Source organism: Zalophus californianus, chromosome 10 (assembly GCF_009762305.2).
Source record: "Zalophus californianus isolate mZalCal1 chromosome 10, mZalCal1.pri.v2, whole genome shotgun sequence".
NCBI lineage: Eukaryota > Metazoa > Chordata > Mammalia > Carnivora > Otariidae > Zalophus > Zalophus californianus.
The window spans coordinates 110,429,875-110,449,267 of record NC_045604.1 but is presented as its reverse complement, the minus strand read 5'-3'; the positions used below and the strand labels follow the sequence as shown (position 1 = coordinate 110,449,267).

Below are 19,393 nucleotides of genomic sequence, written 5' to 3'. Positions count from 1 at the left end.
GGTGGCGCCAGCCTCATGGATGCCACTGAAACTTTTAAACAGGTGGTTTTTATCAAAGGGATCCGTGCACGTGGTATAAGAACTGACACGTGCCCCGAGGCGGCAGCACGGGGACAGTCCCCGCCCGCCTCCAGGCTGTGCTGGTGTTGGCTCACCTCTGCATGGTCCGCTGCACGACTCTCGGCTTCTCGGTGTGCCTCATACTAACATCCCAGGTGGGAAGTCGGGGTTTTGTCCTCCCTCCCCACCCCGAGACCTCAGGACCATGGGGGGGCCTGTGAGCGTTGGCGTTTTCTGAGTGTGCCCGTGCTGCCTGTAGCGCCCACTGTTTCTCACTCGCGCTCTGGCCGCTCCGGCCCCGGGCGGGGGAGGGACTGAAGGCCTGTGCACTGCCTTTGGTTCTGTTCCCTGTCCCTGTGACCCGACCTGCACACCCCCCACCACCCCCGTGAACATCCGTCACGCGGACCTGCTGGGAAGGCCTTCCTCAGGAGCCCGGTCTCCCTCGGCCTGGACCCAGCCTGGGGCACCTCTGACCCTGGGATTGGCCCCCCCGGTCAGTCCGGGATCTCCCTCTGGCCAGTCTTGCCCTTTCCCCGATCTGCTCCTCGGTTTTATTGGGGAACATTCTCCAGTTGCTTCCTGGAAATGGGTACAGGACAGGTGAATGAAAATCACGAGACATCTTCCAGGCCTGAAAATCATTGTTTTTCTCCATTCACACTAGATGAAAGGTTTCACTAGTAGAGAATTCTCGGGCGGACACACTTTTCCCTCACAACTTAAAATCACTTTCTAGCTTTGAGTGCTGCCGTTGGAGTGTGGTGCCGCCTGGCTCCTGACCCTCCTGGACCGGACGTTTGTCCTCTGAGCACACGCAGTGTCGCTGCGTCCCCACCCCTGCCAGCATGTCTGCAGCGCCAGAATCTCGCCTTCCTGTTTCCAGGGAGCTTCTGCTCATGCCCTTACCCCTCACCGCTTCCCATGGGCTCTGGGGAGGCCCTGGGGGGGGGGCTCTCCTCCCCCTCTTCACTGAACTTCTTTTTCTCCTCTTTTTAAAATTTGAGGAACGTTTCCCCGTCCTCTGTCAGCGCCTTAGCGGCCTTCTCACCTCTAATCAACGCGGTCTGTGCCCTTCTGGGGTCAAGGCCACACTCCGTTTTGCCGTTTCACACACCGGCCCCGCCGCCGCCCATCTGTGAGGGCGCTGCAGGTGTGCCTCAGCAAAGCCGGGGTGATTAGGAGGCAAGGCTGTAAATGCACTGAAATGGTGTTTCAATGAGAAATGATAAAAAGATCCTAGTTTTCAGAAAAGTTCAAAAGGCATGAATGAAAAACAGAATTACCACTTACCTCTGTGTATTCATCAAAAGTATGATCTTCTGCCTGAAAAGCCTTTCTGCTCAGCTGCCATCCCATTGAGGAGCTAATTCTGTTTTTTTGACTGAAAATTAATAATCTAATTAAAATCTGCGTAACACTCCCCAAAAAAGACTGAGCTTCCAGAAAACCATTTGGATGATCTCTGAGGTGGTGGTGTGGGGCCGGGGCCCAGGGAGGGGTTCCAAGTGGCCCCTCCTGGGGGCTGGGTGGGGAGGTAGAGCATAGACCCCCAGCAACCTTCCTGGGCCCACTGTTTGGGGCCCAGGGTCCGGGGTTCTCTGGATGAGACCCAGGGGCGGTCCAGAGAGGGGAGAGGACCTGGCCACGCCTTACGGACTTCAGCGCGGCTCTTCTGGCTCCCTCCCTCCCCCACCCCCCCAACACACACACCTGGGTGCTCCCAGGTGCCCACTCTGATCTCAGGGCCGTGCGGTCTGAATCCCAGGAGGCTGGCACAGGGGGGAAATGCTCACAGCCCCAGGGCAGACCAGGCTGGGCAGGCATCTGAGTGGGGGTGGGGGCCTGGCGGAGCTTGGGGGCATCCTGGAAGGGTGGCAGCGGGTGCCACGGAAAATGCTCACTGCAGGCTCCAGGGACAGACGTGGTTGGCCAGCCTTCTGTTCCATTGGTTTTTCTCAGTGTGAATTCTTACCGTCATAGTGAGACCTGAAAACACCTTTTCCCACCAGGCTGTTCATTCTTTTCCAGTATCTGTAAACATAGGACGCAGAGTCATCGCCAGGCATGACTTGCATGGTCGCAGAGGTCCCTTCCTGGGCCTGGGCGGTTACAGAGCCAGCTTGGGTTTGCCCCGCTGTGACAGCCTGTGACCGCAGCCCCCGAGACCATAAGCTTCTCTCGCCTGAAACAAAAATGTGACTTAGGAGCTGTATTCCCACAAAAGGGGGAACCAGCGACCAATGGTCTAAAGTGCACATTCCGCTGCATTTCCACCTGGAATCTTGAATCAGGAAGAACAGGCATTTATTTAGTGTGACGTCTGTAGGAGGCGGCTCCTCGGCCCCTGCTGCTTCCCTGTGTGCCCAGATGCAGGCTTCCCACACACCTGGGGCTGGGGGAGACACAAAGGGAGTTCTTTGCCTAAGCCTGGCTGGTTCAGTCAGTAGAGCGTGCAGCTCTTAACCTCGGGGTCGTGAGTTCAAGCCCCACACTGGGCATGGCGTCTACTCCAAAAGCTAAAAAGTTTTTTTCCAGCCTTTGCAAGCAGTGAGGGAGATTTTCAGTCGGGTAGGGTACAGCTCTGGTATGAGACACTGAGTGTCTTGGTGGGTTTCCCCAGAGTGGGAGCCTTGCTGAACCCCAGGGCCCCCGGACCCCCATCTCACACATGCCCCTCTGAGGCCCGTCTTGGAGCTGAGCTCACGTGGCATCTCCTTTTGTCCTTCTCTTCAGATGGTGGTACGCCGTCAGGGTGGCCGGGTGTCAGGCACAGCCCTCCCAGCACAGACAGGCCCACAGGGACAGCGGAGTAGGGCTCATGGGGAAGCTCGCTGCTCTGAGGCCAGAAAGGCTGTGCGCACAAACGCACGTTCTCCTGGATGGGCCGGCTGGGCAGCTCTGGGGTCACGGCCGGTGACCAGCTGCACTCCGTCCCCACCAAGCTTCCCCGCAAGCGCTTGCTGGCTCGAGCCACCTGGCAGCCCCCACGCACACTCCCCGGTGGATTATTCCCATTCGAAATCATTCTTTGGTGAATGGCAGCGTTTTCTCTGGGTTTTGCCACTGAGAGTTAGAGGTAAATTTCTGCACTTCTCTGCAACATAGTGACCTGTGGCAGGCAGCACACCCCGTGCGTCTAAACCCAGAGGTCGCGTGTGTCCTCACCACTGGTAAGGGCGCCTGGTCAGTGTCAGGCAAGGTCAGGAAGCCACCTGCCCCCTGGTTGGGTGTGACTCCGTCTCTGGGAGTGACGGTTCTCGTCCCTTGTGGTGCGACATGCTTTACTGTGCTCACGTCCACAGCGGGGGTCGGGTGTGTGGGGAACCGAGCGGGGCTGACAGGGCTTCAGTGCACCGGGGCATCCTGCGCTTCCGCACCATTTGGCAGAAAACAGTGCAGAGAATCTTCGGGACACCCTCCTCACTTCGGGGTCGCGTGACCTTTGAATCACAGCTTTAGGCCGCATGCGGTAGCGTTTAGTTCCCAGATGGCTGCATGTGAGAAGCCTGTTTCCGACTGTGTGAATGTTCTACCAGTCCTGCCCAAACGCTATAAGCTTGGGTTTTGTATATTTGGTTCCAAATGAAGTTAAGAAAAAGCTGTTTTTACTACTGTTTGCTGCCTTTACCAAGCCTGTTTATGTTGTTGATCACAGGCTCTGTTCACACCTGTCTCTGTCACACTTGGGGAATCCAGCGGAGCCCTCGAAGTCCCGGGCACCCGGGCGGCTCCGTAGAGGGTCAGAAGGGAGGATGCAACAGCCCGTGGGGCAGGTTCGGAAACCTGGGGCCTTCTGGATGGTTCCTGGTGGGGTGCTGGCCTTGAGGGAGCTCTTCTGAGGGCAGGGGCCTGGGTCCTCTGTGACTTTAGGGAGGCAGAGCAAAGTGGCCTTGTCCCTGCTCCGCGGGCCGGGGTCGGTGGGGGGAGGGGCGCCTGTGGTCCGCGTGAAGCTGGCCATCGCGGCTCCGGTCAGCTCCCAGCAGGGGCACCTTTTACCTGGGCTCGTTACCTCAAGTGTTTGCATTGGTTTCCTCTGCATATTTTGTAATAGAATTAGTTTTCAGAATCAGAATTTCATTGTCGTTTGATGGCCAAAGTCCACCTTGTTAATAGGAGGCACTGTACCTCACCTCTCGCCGCTGAGCTGGGCCAAGTGAGCTCCAGCAGGAAGCGGGCCGGGGACCCTGCAGGCCTGGCACCGGCCACTGTGTACTCAGGACCCGCTTGAGCCATGGGTGTGTCCGGCCTGTGTATTTGGCCACAGTTTCCCACCTCCGATTGGCAAGGCAGCCCCGGAGAGAGACAGCCAGTGTGGGCCGCAGAGGCCGAAGCCGAGGGCCCCTCTCTCAGGTCCCGTCTCCCCAGCCTTGGCCCACGGCGCCCCCGTGTGGACAGTGAGCTCGCTCAGCCCCGCCTGCCTTGCGGGTGGTGCCCTTCGGGCCCAGGCTGTGTGCGGTGGGGAGCGGGTGGCTGCTATGTACACCTGGTTCTCAGGGCCCACAGCTCCCACCGCGAGCAGAAACCGCTGCTAGAATACCACGCATTGCGCCGGCCACGCATGGACACGAGCTGTTCTCTGGTTGCACTCGGTCCGTCCTTTATCGATGGCGAGATGTGGTGTCATGACAGCACATGGAGGAAAGGGGTCAGATTTCCCTGTCACCTTGCATCGCCCAGCATCGCCCACCTAGGTCCTGAAATCCTGTGATGTCAGGTTCTCCTTTTCAGGGCCATGACCTCAGGACGTGTCGTTTCTCTCCGCAGTGTTCCCAACTCCTGCCCGGCCAGTCCACGTGGGGCCGGGTCGTCCGGCTACCGCTTCGTTCAGAACGTGACCTCGGACCTGCAGCTGGCCGCAGAATTTGCCGCGAAGGCCGCCTCGGAGCAACAGACAGACACGTCCGGGGGTGACAGCCCTAAGGTGCCAGGCCTCATGGCGCACGTGGCACAGCGCGGGCACACACAGGGCTGCTCCGGGGGGGCGCGGCGGGCTTGCGGGTACCGGCGTGAGGAGGAGCCGCGCTCGGGGGCAGGACGCCGGCCCTCTGCCGGAGAGCGCACTTGCTCCTTCACTGACGTCACACTTAGGCCCCGGGGACACTGCCCTTTCCCGCGCCGCACCTCCTCGTCCCGTGTGCGGGGGAAAGGACGGTTTCAGGGTTTTTCCTTGCAGCTTTCATATTTTAGTTCACGCTCCTCTGATGCCAGTCTTTAGGTCAATTTGCAGAGGAAGCGAGAAATTTCAGAACTAAATTATGATGAAAATCTGGGGCCGGAATGGCTGTCCCTCGTTGAGTGTTCGCACATTGGCGAGACGGGTGGTGGTCCCTGGGACTGAGTTGGGTGGGCACACCGCTGCCCTCTGTCCCGATTGCTGGGGCCCTCTGCAGGAGCGGGGGTACACGGCGGGTGGGGCTTGCAAAGCCTGCCGGGGCTAACGGCGTGCTGCCTTCGTCCTCAGGATGAGGCGAAGCCGCCGTACTCGTACGCTCAGCTGATTGTGCAGGCCATCTCGTCCGCACCGGACAGGCAGCTAACACTAAGCGGAATCTACGCCCACATCACCAAGCATCACCCTTACTACCGGACGGCTGAGAAAGGCTGGCAGGTGAGGCCCAAGCCCGGGAAGCCAGGTGTCCAGCCCACTGTCGCGGAACAAGGGACTCAGGTCATTTTCTGTGGGACACAGTGGGCCAGGGATGTCTCCGCTGATGGTGTGTGGTGCATCTGAACCGAGAGACTGGCCCCAGGGAGACCAAATAGCCTTCTCCCCCGCAACGTCCAGAGAAGGGATGGTTAGTTCCTACACCTTGCGGTGTTTTCACGCTTACCATGCCTTCTGATCCTGTGCTGTGTTGGAAATGGACCATGCACGTGTCCCGGGACCATCAGACCTCGTGTCACGCTTGTTCCGGGACATTCTCCCCTTAGTTGCTCTTTCCCCCTGGCCAGTTGACTTAGTATGAGTTCTGATCCGCATACTCCTAGGCCGTGGCTTGTCTTTCTGTTTCACTTTTTCTACGAGGAACGCTGTGCTGGATTTTGTTAGGAAAAGCCACCACTGTGCCTTTGTACTTCCTGGTAGAATCCAGTGATCTTGCCACCCCCTGGAGCACCGTCGCCAGCACGAACGCTGGGCTGTCCCATCACCTCTGGTCTGTGTCTGTTAACGTTCAGATGCAGTTTGTTTTCTGACTTGCTAACTGGCGAATATCTCTTCTTGCCCACAGAATTCAATCCGACACAACCTCTCTTTGAACCGTTACTTTATTAAAGTCCCTCGTTCCCAGGAGGAGCCTGGGAAGGGGTCTTTTTGGCGAATAGACCCTGCCTCAGAAGCGAAGCTCGTGGAACAGGCATTCCGAAAACGGAGGCAGAGGGGCGTCTCCTGTTTCCGCACCCCGTTCGGGCCTCTGTCGTCTAGGTGAGTCCCTGCTGTGCTCCTCGGTCAGCAGCCTGGCTCCCCCACACGTACGCGTTCACGGGAGCATCTTCGGCGCTGTAAACGCATCACCTTTGTGGTTTTGAGCGAGACGATGTCAGGACAGTAAAGTTAGTAGGCGGACCACTGGCCGCACCTCTGATGTGTCCCTTCTCAGAAGCCGAGGCGCAGGCAGTGGTGGGAACAGACCCTAAAACCAGAGAGTGGAAGGGGCCTGCAGGGTTCTGTGGAAGCCGGCAGGGGGACCGACCGAGCAGGTCTGGTCGAGCTCAAGCACGTGGTGTCATTAATGAAGCCGACATAGGGATGTGGCCGCCGTCTGCCCTCTGGTCGGGGCCCCTCCCGCTCCGCACGCTTGGCCAGCCCAGTCCATCAGGCCGAGCTGCTCGTGGACAGGCCCAGAGGTCTTCCCAAGGCCACCAGTCCAGGCAAAGCATGGGCCAGGAGAGGGCAGATGCTCTCCGTTGGCACCTTGTGCTTTCCACCTCATCGTGGAGCAAATGTGATTCCGTGAAAGGCCGCTCAGACGTCCAGAAATGTCTGGTACGGGGTCTGCGGTGATTCTCGGGGCTGTAGCGAAAGTAGAAGTTGGAACAGAGGTAACGGTCGTACTGGTAAGCTAGGAATTCAGAATGCTTCAGCTGAGCTCCGAGTTTCCAGAACACCACACTGCTTGAACAAGGCTTGGAAAGAAATGTTGCTAGAGTAGCTGAGGTTGCCAGGGCTGCAGTGGCGGCCCACAGACCTGGCAGCCAGCTGCGCTTCTCTCACACTTGTGCAGCCAGAGGTCACGGTGGCGGCGGGGTGCGCGCCTCCGAGGCGTGAGGGCGTCTGCTCCGGGCCTCTCCAGCGCCCCTGGGCTCGGGCAGGCAGCTCCCCGACCTCTGCCTTCATCTCCCCTGCCATTCTCCCTGAGTATGTCGGTGTCTCGATTGCCCCTTTGAGGACGTCGGTCACGGGGTTAGGGACCAATCCTACCTGCTGACTCCAAGCAAGGTCCCCTTTTGAGGCCCGGGTGACTTCTGGGGACACAAGTCCCACCCTTAACAGTGACCGCCGTAACATTTCACTTGGTAGATCAGCGGGTCGGCCAGCTAGGGGAGCAGTTCCGGGGCTGGCTCTCTGCACCCAGCACTGCCCAGGGAGCCCTGATAAGGGGTGTCTCTGGAGGACGACGAGGTGGGCCTGTCTTCACGGTCACTCTGGGAGTGAGGGACGCAGTCTTGTGAATCTGCGTAGTGGCAGGCAGGAAATTCTTGGGCCCAGGAGGAAGCTGTGTGAGCTGTGACTTAAGGAGAGGGAGGGACTCTCATGGCTGCAGAACCTGGATTTTTTGGGAGGGAGGCGGTGGGTGTGTTTGTGTTGGGTGGGAGGCAGGTAGGAAGCAGGGTAGATTTGGTGCAGAGTTAAAGAGGAGCTGCCAGGAATTTGGGCTCCTGAGGTCAGAAGGAAAGCTGTCGTAGGCTCGGGGGCTGGGAGGGACCTGGGCGTGAGCAGACGGGCTCCAGGCCTGGGTGGGAGGCAGACAAGCCAGCTGAGAGGTGGGAGAACTCCGGGGGGCGGGGGCGGGGGGGGGGAGGGTGCCGGGTCTGTGCCTGAGGAGACCAGGGCGCCCGCAGCACCCCCGTATCCGGAGAGGCAGACGGCGTTTACTGTGGTGGTGATGATAAACGCGGAGTGACCCAGCGTCCTGCCTTGGAGAGTTTGCGTTGACCCCGGGATTCTGTTCACGGGACCGTGTGTCCCCATGCTGTGCAGCCGGCCCCTGGCCAGCCCCAGCAGGGCACGAGCTGGACCACAGCGCTCTGTTTTAGAACGTAGGCGAACAGTGACGGAGGGACCAGCCTTCCCTGCACTATTAGCCGTGCAAGCTGAATAGCCGTGCGCCCAAAGCCTATCTGCTCCTTCGGTCGTAGGCCTGTCCTGGTGGGAAATTCGCGCCCATCCCACCAAAGCCTATGTCTTTAATGCTTTCGTGGAGGACTGGCTGGTCCCCTTCAGGAAGTAAGTGCTCTGGGAAGCCACAGATAATGCAGCGTTCTCCCACTTACTGGGCTTAAATGCCCGGTTGCTGTTGCATTTATCGGGTAGCTCGTTGCCACCGCGGAAGGTTATGTTAGTGTTGGAAACACCTCAGGAGGACGGAGAAGCACGGGGAAAGGCTGATAAGGGGCCGTGTAGCGTGGATGTTGGCATGTTTGTGTTTTGTGAAACACCACTTTTGTTTGACCGTGTGTACTTACTACCATGGTCCTTTCTCTTGTTCCTTCTGTAGGAGTGCTCCAGCTTCACCCACTCACCCTGGGCTAATGTCCCCTCGTTCTAGTGGCCTGCAGACCCCAGAGTGCCTGTCTCGAGAGGGCTCACCCATTCCACACGACCCTGACTTTGGGTCGAAGTTAGCTTCTGTTCCGGAGTATCGGTATTCCCAAAGCGCACCTGGTAAGAACGCTCTCGTCCCTCCTGCTGGCGTGGCAGCGCGGAGCCTCGTGGGCCCGTGGGCCTTAGCGGTCGTGCTCCTTCTCGTGCAGGCTCTCCAGTCAGCGCCCAGCCAGTGATCATGGCCGTGCCTCCCCGGCCGCCCAGCCTGGTGGCCAAGCCCGTCGCCTACATGCCAGCGTCTCTAGTGACGGCACAGCCGCCCTCGGGCCACGCGATCCACGTTGTGCAGCAGGCTCCCCCCGTCACCATGCTCAGGGTGGTCACCACCTCCGCTAGCTCCGCCAACGGGTACATCCTCGCCAGCCAGGCCTCGGCAGGGGGCGCCCACGAAGCGGCGGGCACGGCCGTGCTGGACCTGGGCGGCGAGGCCAGAGGTAACGCGGTCGTGCGCTCCCCGGGCTGGGATGCGTACAGCCGTCCTTGGTCTCGAGGACGGAGCCCGGCAGCCTGGGCCATGGGGCGACAGAGCCCACGTGCTGGGGCCGCGGGCGATCTCTGGGGACCGATGGTTCTCAGGCTGCCGCCTTTCCTCCCTGCTACTTGCTTTTTTGGGGTGCATTGCTTTGAAATCCTCACCGATCGTCCTCTAGAGCGTGCCCTCCTTGGGTGGTGGCGCCTCCAGGTGCGCGGCCCCCAAGGTGACAGCCCTGTGTCACGGGCTTGAAGTTGCGGTCTGGAGGGTGATTGCTCTGGAGCCTCCAGCTGGGAGTCCTTGGAAGTCACATAAAATAAAAAGTCGCCGCAGATTCCTACGTTGGGCGTCTCAGGCCCAAGGGGTCACGGGGTCAATACTGAAAATGCGGCCAATACGGCGGGAGCCCTTAAGCCGCCCATGGGCTCTTGGGCTCACGGGCCTCTGTCTGCTGGCCCTGGCAGCCCATTCATAGCGTCACAATGACGAAGCATTTTGGAGAAAGAAGACCGTGGCTCCAAGTGGCGATCTTTTCATTCCAAATAATGTTTTCTTTCTCCGATTACGTTTGGGTTGCTTAAAGTTCAAAGTACTTAGATGTTTCTCTAAAACCCTACTAATCGTTTTTCTGTTGTTTGAAATGTATTTCATTGGTGGGATGTTTCTTTTCAGAATAGTTGATGCTTCAAAACCGCAGTCCGTTCCCCCCATAAACAGACTTCCTGCTGAGCCCAAAGAGGGCGGGCCGCCCCGACAGGCAGACAGGGCTCTGACACCCTTTCTCCCGGCAGGCCTGGAAGAGAAGCCCACCATCGCATTCGCCACCATCCCCGCCACCAGCCGCGTCATCCAGACCGTGGCCAGCCAGATGGCCCCGGGCGTCCCCGGACACACGGTCACCATCCTGCAGCCAGCCACACCTGTGACCCTCGGGCAGCACCACCTCCCCGTCCGGGCCGTCACTCAGAATGGGAAGCACACGGTCCCTGCGAACAGTTTAGCCGGCGGCACTTACGGTGAGGCCCTGCGCACACCTGCTCGGCTCGGCCCCGCCGCCCCGCCCGTGGTGCCTGTGGCACGCCCTCCCAATCCGGTGGGGCCCTCGCCGCGGCCGGCCGGCGTATTGAGCGTCTGCGCCCTGCGGGCAGCGGGGTCAGGCCGAGGCCCGAGGCCTGCCGCGGAGGCAGATGACCACGTCGCAGCGCTCGCGCCCCGTTGGGTTAGACAAGAGGTCGGAGGGAAGGGAGGAAGGGAAGCAGTTGGAGGTGGGCAGGGAGGGTGGGCGCACACGGAGCAGGGCTGCGGCTGCCGGGCGGGTGGCGGGGGTGCTCAGTGTGTGTAGGGTGGTTCAGGGCCGGCGGCCCGTGTTAAGCACCTGCTAGAGGTGAGGGCAGGAGCGCCCCTGGCTGTCTGCGGGGATGTGAACGGCTGCAGCAAAAGGAGGCCCCGGCACCCAGCGGCCGGGCGCGCTGGGAGCCAGGGTCCCCTGTGGTTCGCTTGGCCTCGTGCAGTGACTGCGCGGGCTCAGGGCACCCGTTCCCGACACAGATCTCTTTTCCCTCCACTCCTAGCCCTCACGAGCCCCCTGCAGCTCCTGGCGGCGCAGGCTAGTTCATCCACGCCGGTGGTGGTCACGCGGGTGTGCGAGGTGGGGCCCGAGGAGCCGGCAGCAGCGGCCGCCACCCCAGCGACCCCAGCCACCGCCGCCACCGCCGCCTCTTCCACCGGGGAGCCCGAGGTCAAAAGGTCGCGTGTGGAGGAGCCCGGCGGGACTGTGACGGCACAGGCCGGGGTCATCGCGGCCGCCGGCCCGCAGGGCCCGGGAACCGGGGAGTGAAGTCACCTGCGCGTGGGCCGAGTGCGATGCTCGCCAAAAGGGATTCTGGAGCCGGGCCCTGGCCGCCGGCCTCCTGCCGCCTGCGGCCCGTGACGCGGAGGCTCCACGCGGACCTGCGCACGCGCCGAGCAGACAGGACGGCCTGCACCCGCCTGCACCCGGATACGCTCGCTCTCCTTGTTCTGTGTCCTGCCCCTGCTGTGGTTTAAAACAAAACACATAAACAAGTTCAGACAGCTGATTGTACGATTCGGGAATGCTTGTTTTTATTTTCCTTCTCCCTCACACCGTCTTCGCTCCCGGGCCTGTGGTCGAGGGCCGGATCACGGGCCGACCCGGCCACGCGCAGAGGCGAGGCCTCCGGAGCAGCCTTCGGCCCCTGAGGACGGACAGAGGCCTGCACGGGAGGGGCCGGTGGCGGGCATAAGGCCTGTGTCCGCCGAGCGGGAGGAGGCCGGAGAGAGGCAGGAACTGCCAAAGCTCAGACTGTCTTGTGGGCCTTTTGCCCTAAAATAGTGACATAGTCTTGGCATTAATCGGGGGGAGGGGGCTCTGGTTTGGCTTTGGACCCCAAATACTTCTTGTCTTGTTGAAACGAGTTGAGGCTTAATCTTAAATCTGAGGTAAATACAAAAGGAAGCTTGTGTTTGCGAGGTCCGCATCTGTGGACAGTGGCTGTGGGTCCGGGCTGTGGACCGGCATTAATCCCGTGAGGAGTTGCCACTGCTGCTCTGTCTGCTAACTTCAAGAAGGATCGACGGCGCCTGGATTGGCGTTGGAGGCAGAGAGCTGTCCGGGTGAGGAGCAGGCAGCCCTCGTCCAAAGGCTCCGAAGCCAGGAATCCGTGAGCCCTGCGTCCTCTGCGGGCCCGAGGCCCCAGCGCCTGGATGCCGTGGGACACCCAGCGCTGGCGTGGGCCTCTCCCACCACCACTGTCACCGAGTCACACTCGCTTTCCTGCCGACACGTACCTCCTGCTGTGCGTCCCGCCTTCTCCTGTGTCTGCAGCTCTGGGGCTGTGAGCGGTGGCCACACCGCCCCTGCGCTCGGCTCTTGTGGACTCCGTCGGTCTTGCCCTCAACCCGGCAAGTGGCCCCAGCTTCCCCGAGAGGGACCCCTGCCCTTGCAGACGCCCCTGCTGCCTGGAGCTGTCACCGGACAGGAGATGAGCCCGCACTGCCACATATATAGCCCAGGTTGGGATCCAGACTATAGTTCTCCAGCTCCTTTTGGAGAACGTTCTCAGGAAATGTTAAGCGCGTCTGTGAAAAGTGACTTTAAACTTGGCTGGCCGCCCCGGCACTGGGCCCCACCCGGCACAGCAGCCCCAGGCCCCGCACAGAAGTCCAGCGGGGACAGTTTTTCTTCCTGGAAGTAGCCTGTGCTCAGCATTAGTCTCCCCCCAGCAAAGCTGCCTGCTCCACCCGCCCCGAGAGAGGGTGCGGCCCCTGGAAAGCCGCCGAGGGAAGGAGCAGGCCTCGCGGGTCTCGTCGGGTACTGGCTCGGAACGAGAGGGAAACCGTGGAGCACAGTCTCGAGGCCGTTAGGGCAAGATTGGCTTGTGTGCCAAGCACGCCGTCCCAGAAGGCAGGGCTCGTCGGTGGCCGGGGTGGGTTTGACGAGCTGTCTTGCTGCCACATTTGTCGGTCGCCGGGGACACGTGCGGAGCGTCCTCCTGCCTGGCCCAGCGTGACGCCTGTCCTGGCACCCTTCAAGCCCCGAACCAGTCGTTTCCTATGGCACCAACCTTTATGTGGGAAAAAAGCTCTTTTGTGAAATCCATACGTGTTGCCTTCAGTGACATTGGGATGGAATTGGCCGGGTGTGCCGTCCTCGGTGATGAGAAGTCGCGCTCTCTTCCGCATCGATGTTTTCTGTTGCTTTATAAACTTTGTCTTCTGCAGAGTCTGTTGTGTGCGTGAGAGGGCACGCGGGTCGGGCGGAGGCCGTGGCACACACATGGGCAGTTCGGCTCCTTGCCGCAGGCCTCACCTTTGAGGGTCTGACCCCAGGGCCTCCCTTCGGCTCACCTATTGCTTCCCCCCCACCACGGTCATCGTTCGCGGGGTCCTTGCGATGAGGGGGTTGCCCCGGTTTGCTCCGTAGAAAACCTGGCACCGTCTAGAGAGAACACAGGACGGTCAGCCACGGACACGCGTCAAGCCTTTGCCTCATCGGGTCGGTCTGGCCCTGACCCTTTGCTTTCCCAGCTTTTAAGACGTTTTGGTTTCTGCTCCTTTTTCGTGATGATCGCACTCTATTCGGGCAGTGGTTCCATGAGGAGGGAGCGCAGAGGGGTCAGAATGTCGATTGGTGGTATTCCGCCATGTGGAGAGCTCACGCCTTTTCAGTTCCTGCAGGGACCGAGGAGACCCTGTGGGGTCAGCTCAGGCTGGGCCTTGGGGGAACGGCCCCTCGGGGTTCACAGACAGTGAGCTTCTGGATGGGTTTCTGGTCATCTGACCAGAGAGCAGGCCTGGCTCCTGCCGGCACGTGTCCTGGGATGGTAGCCGAAGGCCCAGGGCAGCCCGCGCCTCAAGGAGACGCACCTTATAGCAGACAGGTCTGTGCCCTCGGAGCCGACCAAGGGATGGTCTCCACCAACTGGGAAGCAAGAGCACCAGGCCAGACGTGGCCCGAGGACTGCGGCCCTCCGATTCTGGCCTGCCTGTGACCCACCACAAGCGTGGGTTGTAGCGGGCGGGCCAACCCCAGCCAAGATTGGCAGAAGTGGAAATAGGTGAATTCTGGCATGGTGCTGGTGTCACCAATGGCCTCGGGTCCGAGGACCTTTTCTTTGATCTCCCAGGGGCTTGAGTGTGTGTGGAGAGGGCAGCCAGGCCAAAGGTGTGCGGGCTTTGGGACAGGCCCACCCCCTCCTGCGCTGTGACCCAGGGCACGCAGGCCCTCTGCACCGGGTGGTACCAGGTTCCTCTTCTCAGTGTCCTGCTTGACCGGTCGCCACGTTTACCAGCACCAGAGACAGGAAAACACCCTGTCTGCACAGGAAGGAAGTCACACAAGTAACTACTTTTCAGTAGTGTGCATTTCGCACCAGGCATAGTCTGGTATCGTGTTGGAAGGAGGAGGGTTGTACCCGGAGGTCACGGTGGTGTCACAGGGCCCGGTGCATGGAGCAGTGTGCGACACACAAAGCCGCGGAGGCATGGCTCCTGGCGCCCTAGGGTGGACCTCCTGAGCTGTCTGCGTCTTTCTTCCATGCTGAGGCCCTCCCCAAGTACCGCATGCTAGCCTCAGACCGGCCAGTGCAGCGCCGAGGGGAATCAGACAGACTGTCCCTTTTCCATCTTCTCTGTAAATTCTTAAAGGTTACATGGCTTGCATCCCTCAGTGAGGTTCCTCAGGCGCCGGAACAGCCCCTGGTCCTGTCCCACGCCCCGAGGACGGCAGGACCCATTGCCGGGTCCACCGTGCAGAGTGGCACGAGGCCAGCCCTGGGGTTATGGGGTCCTAGTGCCCACGGCCACGCCCGTCAGCTTCCCTCTCCCGCAGGTTGGTGTTTGAGGGTTGCGGTTTTTCTTTTTCTTTGTTTAAGAACCAAGCCAAGTCGAGAAGATGAGGAGGGTTTTCTGGGTTGATAAAATGAGTATTCCGTGATTCTCAAGCTGGGAGGGAATGAGTTCAGGGTAGGGGTGTTGCCACGGCTGGAGGGCGGGGATCCCCACTTTGCCTCAGGCAGCCTGACCCCAAAGGGTTCAGTGGGGACCTCCTGGTCCCTCTTCTGCTCCTCGCTGGGACTGGCAGAGGACTGGCTCAAGGCCTCGCACATCACCGGGTCCGTGCTCTCGCTTCCCTGAGAACGGGTCTCTGTGTGGAGACCCAGAGTGATGGGTCTGACCCATCTGGACCACCTGCTTCTGCCCTGAGACACAGCCTTGTCCCTGGGACGCCAGAGCCCAGCCATTAGTGACGGGGGCCCCTCCTGCGTATCACCCAGGACCAGGAGTTCCACGGAAGCTCCGCCCACCACCAGGCACTGGCGCCGGCCTGCATTTTTACACGGGACTGAAATGAAAATCTTCTTGGAGTTAGTGAGAGTTGGGGATTCTGTGTCTCCATTATCCTAATCGCTGGTTTTGGCCCTCACCGTTTCAGCCAAGAGTGAGCGGAGCATCTCTGTCTCTAGGGAGAAACCCCACAAAGCACTTCGTCCGATCCTGGCACCTGCGTGTCATCAGGGCGCACTTGGGAGAAGCAGGGATCCGGGGGGCGGGGCACGGGGCCTGCCGTGCAAGAGCCGTGTCTGCAGCCTACTTCCTGTGGGTTCTAGTCTCCCACCGGCGTCCCAGGCCGGCCAGAGAGCCTCCAGGGGGCTCTCTCCTGTTTGCTCCAACCCTGTTATTTTAAAAGAGTCAAATACAATTGGAAGAATCTTGGCTCCTTCTCCATTCGGGAATCTTGTTCATTTGATTCATCCAAATATTTATTGATGGTTTACTCCATGTCAGAAACAGTAAAAGTGCCCAGGAGGGAGGTTCCTAGCCGCAGTAAGGGGGCTTGCCCTTCTGAGCTGTCTCCCAGAGTCACGAGGCGCGTGGTGACCTGGCCCCTCAATGCCAAGCGAGCAGGCTGGGCTGGAACGAGGTCTGCGCCTCTGAGGTGGGTTTTCCCACACGAAGTCAACGGGTGTGAAGGATGTTCACCTGGCCTTGTGGTCTCTTAAGCTCTTAGCCTCTAAGTTTCTGTGTTAACTGACCCCCATCTTTTTCTTTTTTTTTTTTTTAATCGATAAAAAATGGGATTTAAAATCAAACATTTAAAGTTTGGCCCTTCCCTGCTTCCCTCCCAGCTTCCTTTCCGGAAGGCTTTCTGGATAGCCTATATTCTTAATTTACACGGCTCGGTTTGTATTTCAGGGTGGGGGCCGGGGAGGAGAGAGACAAAAGTGTGACCCCGACTCTCGCCTGGATCCGCCGAGTCCAGCCCCACGAGCTGCGCGTGCCCCGCAGCTCGGCCCACGCGAGCTTTTTTTTTTCCCCTTACCTGCTGGCAATTCTCCTGTAAAGATCATTTGGGGGGCGGGTGTTAGGGGGGTGTGTGCGCGCGTGTGAGAGCGTGTTTTCTTACAGTGGCTGTCTAAAGTATTTTCCACAGTACATGTGATAATCAGTGCTTTAAAAGCAGTGGTACCCCAGACAGTGGAAACTAGCTCATGGGATCGGAGGCCCCGCCATGCTGCCGGCTTCCGCCACCTGTGCGCACGTCGGTCCGCGGGAAGCCCCGGGGGGGGGGGGGGGGGGGGGGGGGGGGCCAGACGCCCCGCAGGCGGCAGGGAAGCAGCAGTCCCATCCTCAGAAAGACGAGAGGCCCACAGCAGCTGGGCCCGCCTGCGTTTTCATTTCAAATGGGATACAGTATTTTTTTAATAAGGAGCCATACTTTTTTTTAAAAGTTTGAGATCTGAATGTGATTTCTAATTGTATCAGACATTAATGTTTTAAAGCTATAACAAAGTTTAAAAATTTCTACTTTTTGTTTTTCATTTAACTGTTCTTTTATCTATTAAAATTTGTTGTATGTGGATGGGGAAGTTCGGTTTCTCCTCTTAGCATTTGTTTCTATAACCAGAAATAAAATTATATATTACAGAAATGAGCCCGGGGCTCCGTGTGGTCCTTGGGAGTGGCTCCTGGGGGACCGACGGGTGGATGGGCAGATGGCCCGGACACGCAGCCCCCGTGTGCTCCCTGGACAAGGGGGCGCCTGACCCGAGGGGCCGCTGCTGGGGAAGGTGCGCGTTCTCCCGTTGTGCTCAGTAGCCCACTCCTGGGAAGGCGCGAATTGACGGGAGCTGCCGTGATTTCCTGGCCTCACCGAGCCTCAGTGAGTTTCCCGCATCCAGGTGTTTGCAGCCCCGGGGGCGGGAACACTACTCCCCTCTGCCCCTGGCCAGTGGAGCCTCGCCCCTCTCCTGGGCACCAACAGCTCAGCTGGGGGGTGTCCCGGGTGGCTGCGCCTGTGCACCCCCCAAAGCAGACCCTAGAGAGCTGGGGGTCCCTCCTGCCGGCACTCGGCTACATGAGATTTACTGCCCCTGTGTGATGTCTCTTAGGACTTGATCGTTCTGGGTACTGAGGGCAAAGTGGAGGGCCGCGAGGCAGAGGTGGTCTGCCTACAGGCCGGAGTCAGACTTGGTTCAAAGTCTGGCGGTGGGGGGGGGGGGGGGGGGGCTTTAAGCTGCAAGAAGCTCCATGTCTTCATCCACAGAACGGGTGCCCCCACCTCACAGTGTTCTGTGCATCACGTGGCCCAGGGCACATCGGCTGTGGTGAAAGCCCCTCTCTGCGGCGCCCACCGGCTTTACGATTAAATCATCGCACGAAGAAGTGTGCCTCTGCTGGACGTGGATCTCAGAGAAGTGTGCACTTGTCACACATGCACCTTTGGTCAAGGTTCTCTAGTCCATGGGCCTGTCGCTCGTCACCTCTTGGAGCGTCAGTCACTGGCCTTTTCCAGGGTCTGTGGCTGTAGCAGACATGTGAACACGGCTGTCCTTCACGTTACCCCACGGACACCGTACAAGTCTAATGGTAAGCCTCCCCGCACCAGTAACAGGACGTGTGAGGATTTGGCCAAGTAAATAACAAGCAACAATGAGGATGCTAAGTCTCAAGAGCTATGATGGCCAGTTAGCATCTTCCTGAAATGCGCAGCTTTTTCAGTTTTGGTTTTGACTGAGACAACCATTTCTCACTAGTAAGACCTTAAGATTGGGGCGCCTGGGTGGCTCGGTCTGTTAAGCGTCCGACTCCTGATTTTGGCTCAGGTCGTGATCTCAGGGTCGTGAGTTCGAGCCCCACGATGGGCCCCACGCAGGGCATGGAGCCCACTTAAAATATAAACAGACAGAAAGATAGTAAAAATCAGACCTCGAGATAACATCTTACACAAACGAGAATTTTGTGAGAAACCATCATGTATCGTTACTGTTGGGAAGAGGCTTGGGGCGTGCGTGCGTGCGGGCGGAGAGAGCACAGGCCTGGCACGCAGCTCTGTTCTCAGAGGCGAAGCCGGACTAGTACCGAAGCGGGGCACCAGACCGACCGCACGTCCAGCCACGTCCGTGGTTGCCGAAGCTGGAGACAGACCGAGGGTTCACCGACAGCAGGATGGCCGAGTGCTGATAAGTCCCTGTGGTCCTCACGGGTGTCAGGGGAAGGAGCCACAGAGGAGGCTCCGTGCTGCAGGGCCCCGTTTGTGTGAAGTGCAAACGGGCAGAACTGACCCGTGGTGATAATAGGAGGCGCCGGGAGCCAGCGGGGAGGGCTGGGCCGGGGTCAGCTTGCCAGAGCGGCTTGCTACATTTTCAGGAATTTGAGCAGCCAGCTGCTAAAGTCATTCTTCAAATTTTCATGATATAAACTTACAGTGAAATCCATTACATTAAAAACGAAGGTGGTAAGTACGCGGTTCATCTCTTACTATTGTTTCACTCTACCTCCGCTCTCGGGGTCATTCCCATCCCCCGTGTCCGTTCGGTTTCTGCGGCTCTCCCGGCGGTGCAGTGACGTCACGTGGGCAGCCTGAAATCTGCCATTTGCGGGGTATTTGTACACGGAAATCATGAAACGCTACAGGTCAGCCCCCCCCCCAACCCCCCCCCCCCCGTCCCGGTGACCAGTTAAACATTTACCAGCATACCATGGATTAGTGGGAAGGATCACGGAGTTCACTCAAAATCTGTGTACGTCATATGTATTTTACTTTAATAAACACCCTTTTAAGCCACGAAACTAGTGTTGGAACTCCTTCCCAGGTCTCAGATGCCGTAGGTCTCAACGCAGGTGCCTGCAGATTGGCTGTGCGTGCCTCGGCCCAGGTGAACCAGCAAACTCCCTCCACAGCCGTGGGTCGTGGTCAAGCTCCCGGCAGCCTCACTCCCAACCTCCTGTGCGCTTGTGATTCCAGGGCCGGGGGCGTGGGGGGGGCACCCCGCCTCTGCTCCTCAGCCTCACCCTTCAGTACCGGGGAAGAGTGCTTCCTGTCCCTGACAACATCCTTCATCTGACGATGTGACAACAGTAGGCGACTGCAGTTAGTTTCTGCCGCCCAGCCAGGGCCAGCAGCCTCGGGCCACCCCCAGGTGCCACCCCTCCTAGCCCTGGGACCCCCCCCCAACCTCCCCACTCCCCCCCCTCCTAGCCTCCTAGCAGCAGCTGCAACTCCCCGCTCCCTT

The 19,393-nt window shown here is 59.4% G+C and overlaps 1 protein-coding gene across 1 annotated transcript in view; it reads left to right on the top strand.

Annotated features, from left to right (window-relative positions):
• Positions 1-11,435, top strand: part of FOXK1 (forkhead box K1) — a 62,550-nt gene extending 51,115 nt beyond the window's left edge. The window contains exons 3-9 of the mRNA XM_027609757.2: positions 4,828-4,984; positions 5,525-5,671; positions 6,294-6,487; positions 8,781-8,947; positions 9,037-9,321; positions 10,151-10,375; positions 10,931-11,435. Coding sequence (XP_027465558.1) covers positions 4,828-4,984; positions 5,525-5,671; positions 6,294-6,487; positions 8,781-8,947; positions 9,037-9,321; positions 10,151-10,375; positions 10,931-11,196 — 1,441 coding nt within the window. The 3' untranslated portion in view covers positions 11,197-11,435. The remainder of the gene's footprint in view (positions 1-4,827; positions 4,985-5,524; positions 5,672-6,293; positions 6,488-8,780; positions 8,948-9,036; positions 9,322-10,150; positions 10,376-10,930) is intronic.
• The last annotated feature ends 7,958 nt before the right edge of the window (positions 11,436-19,393 follow it).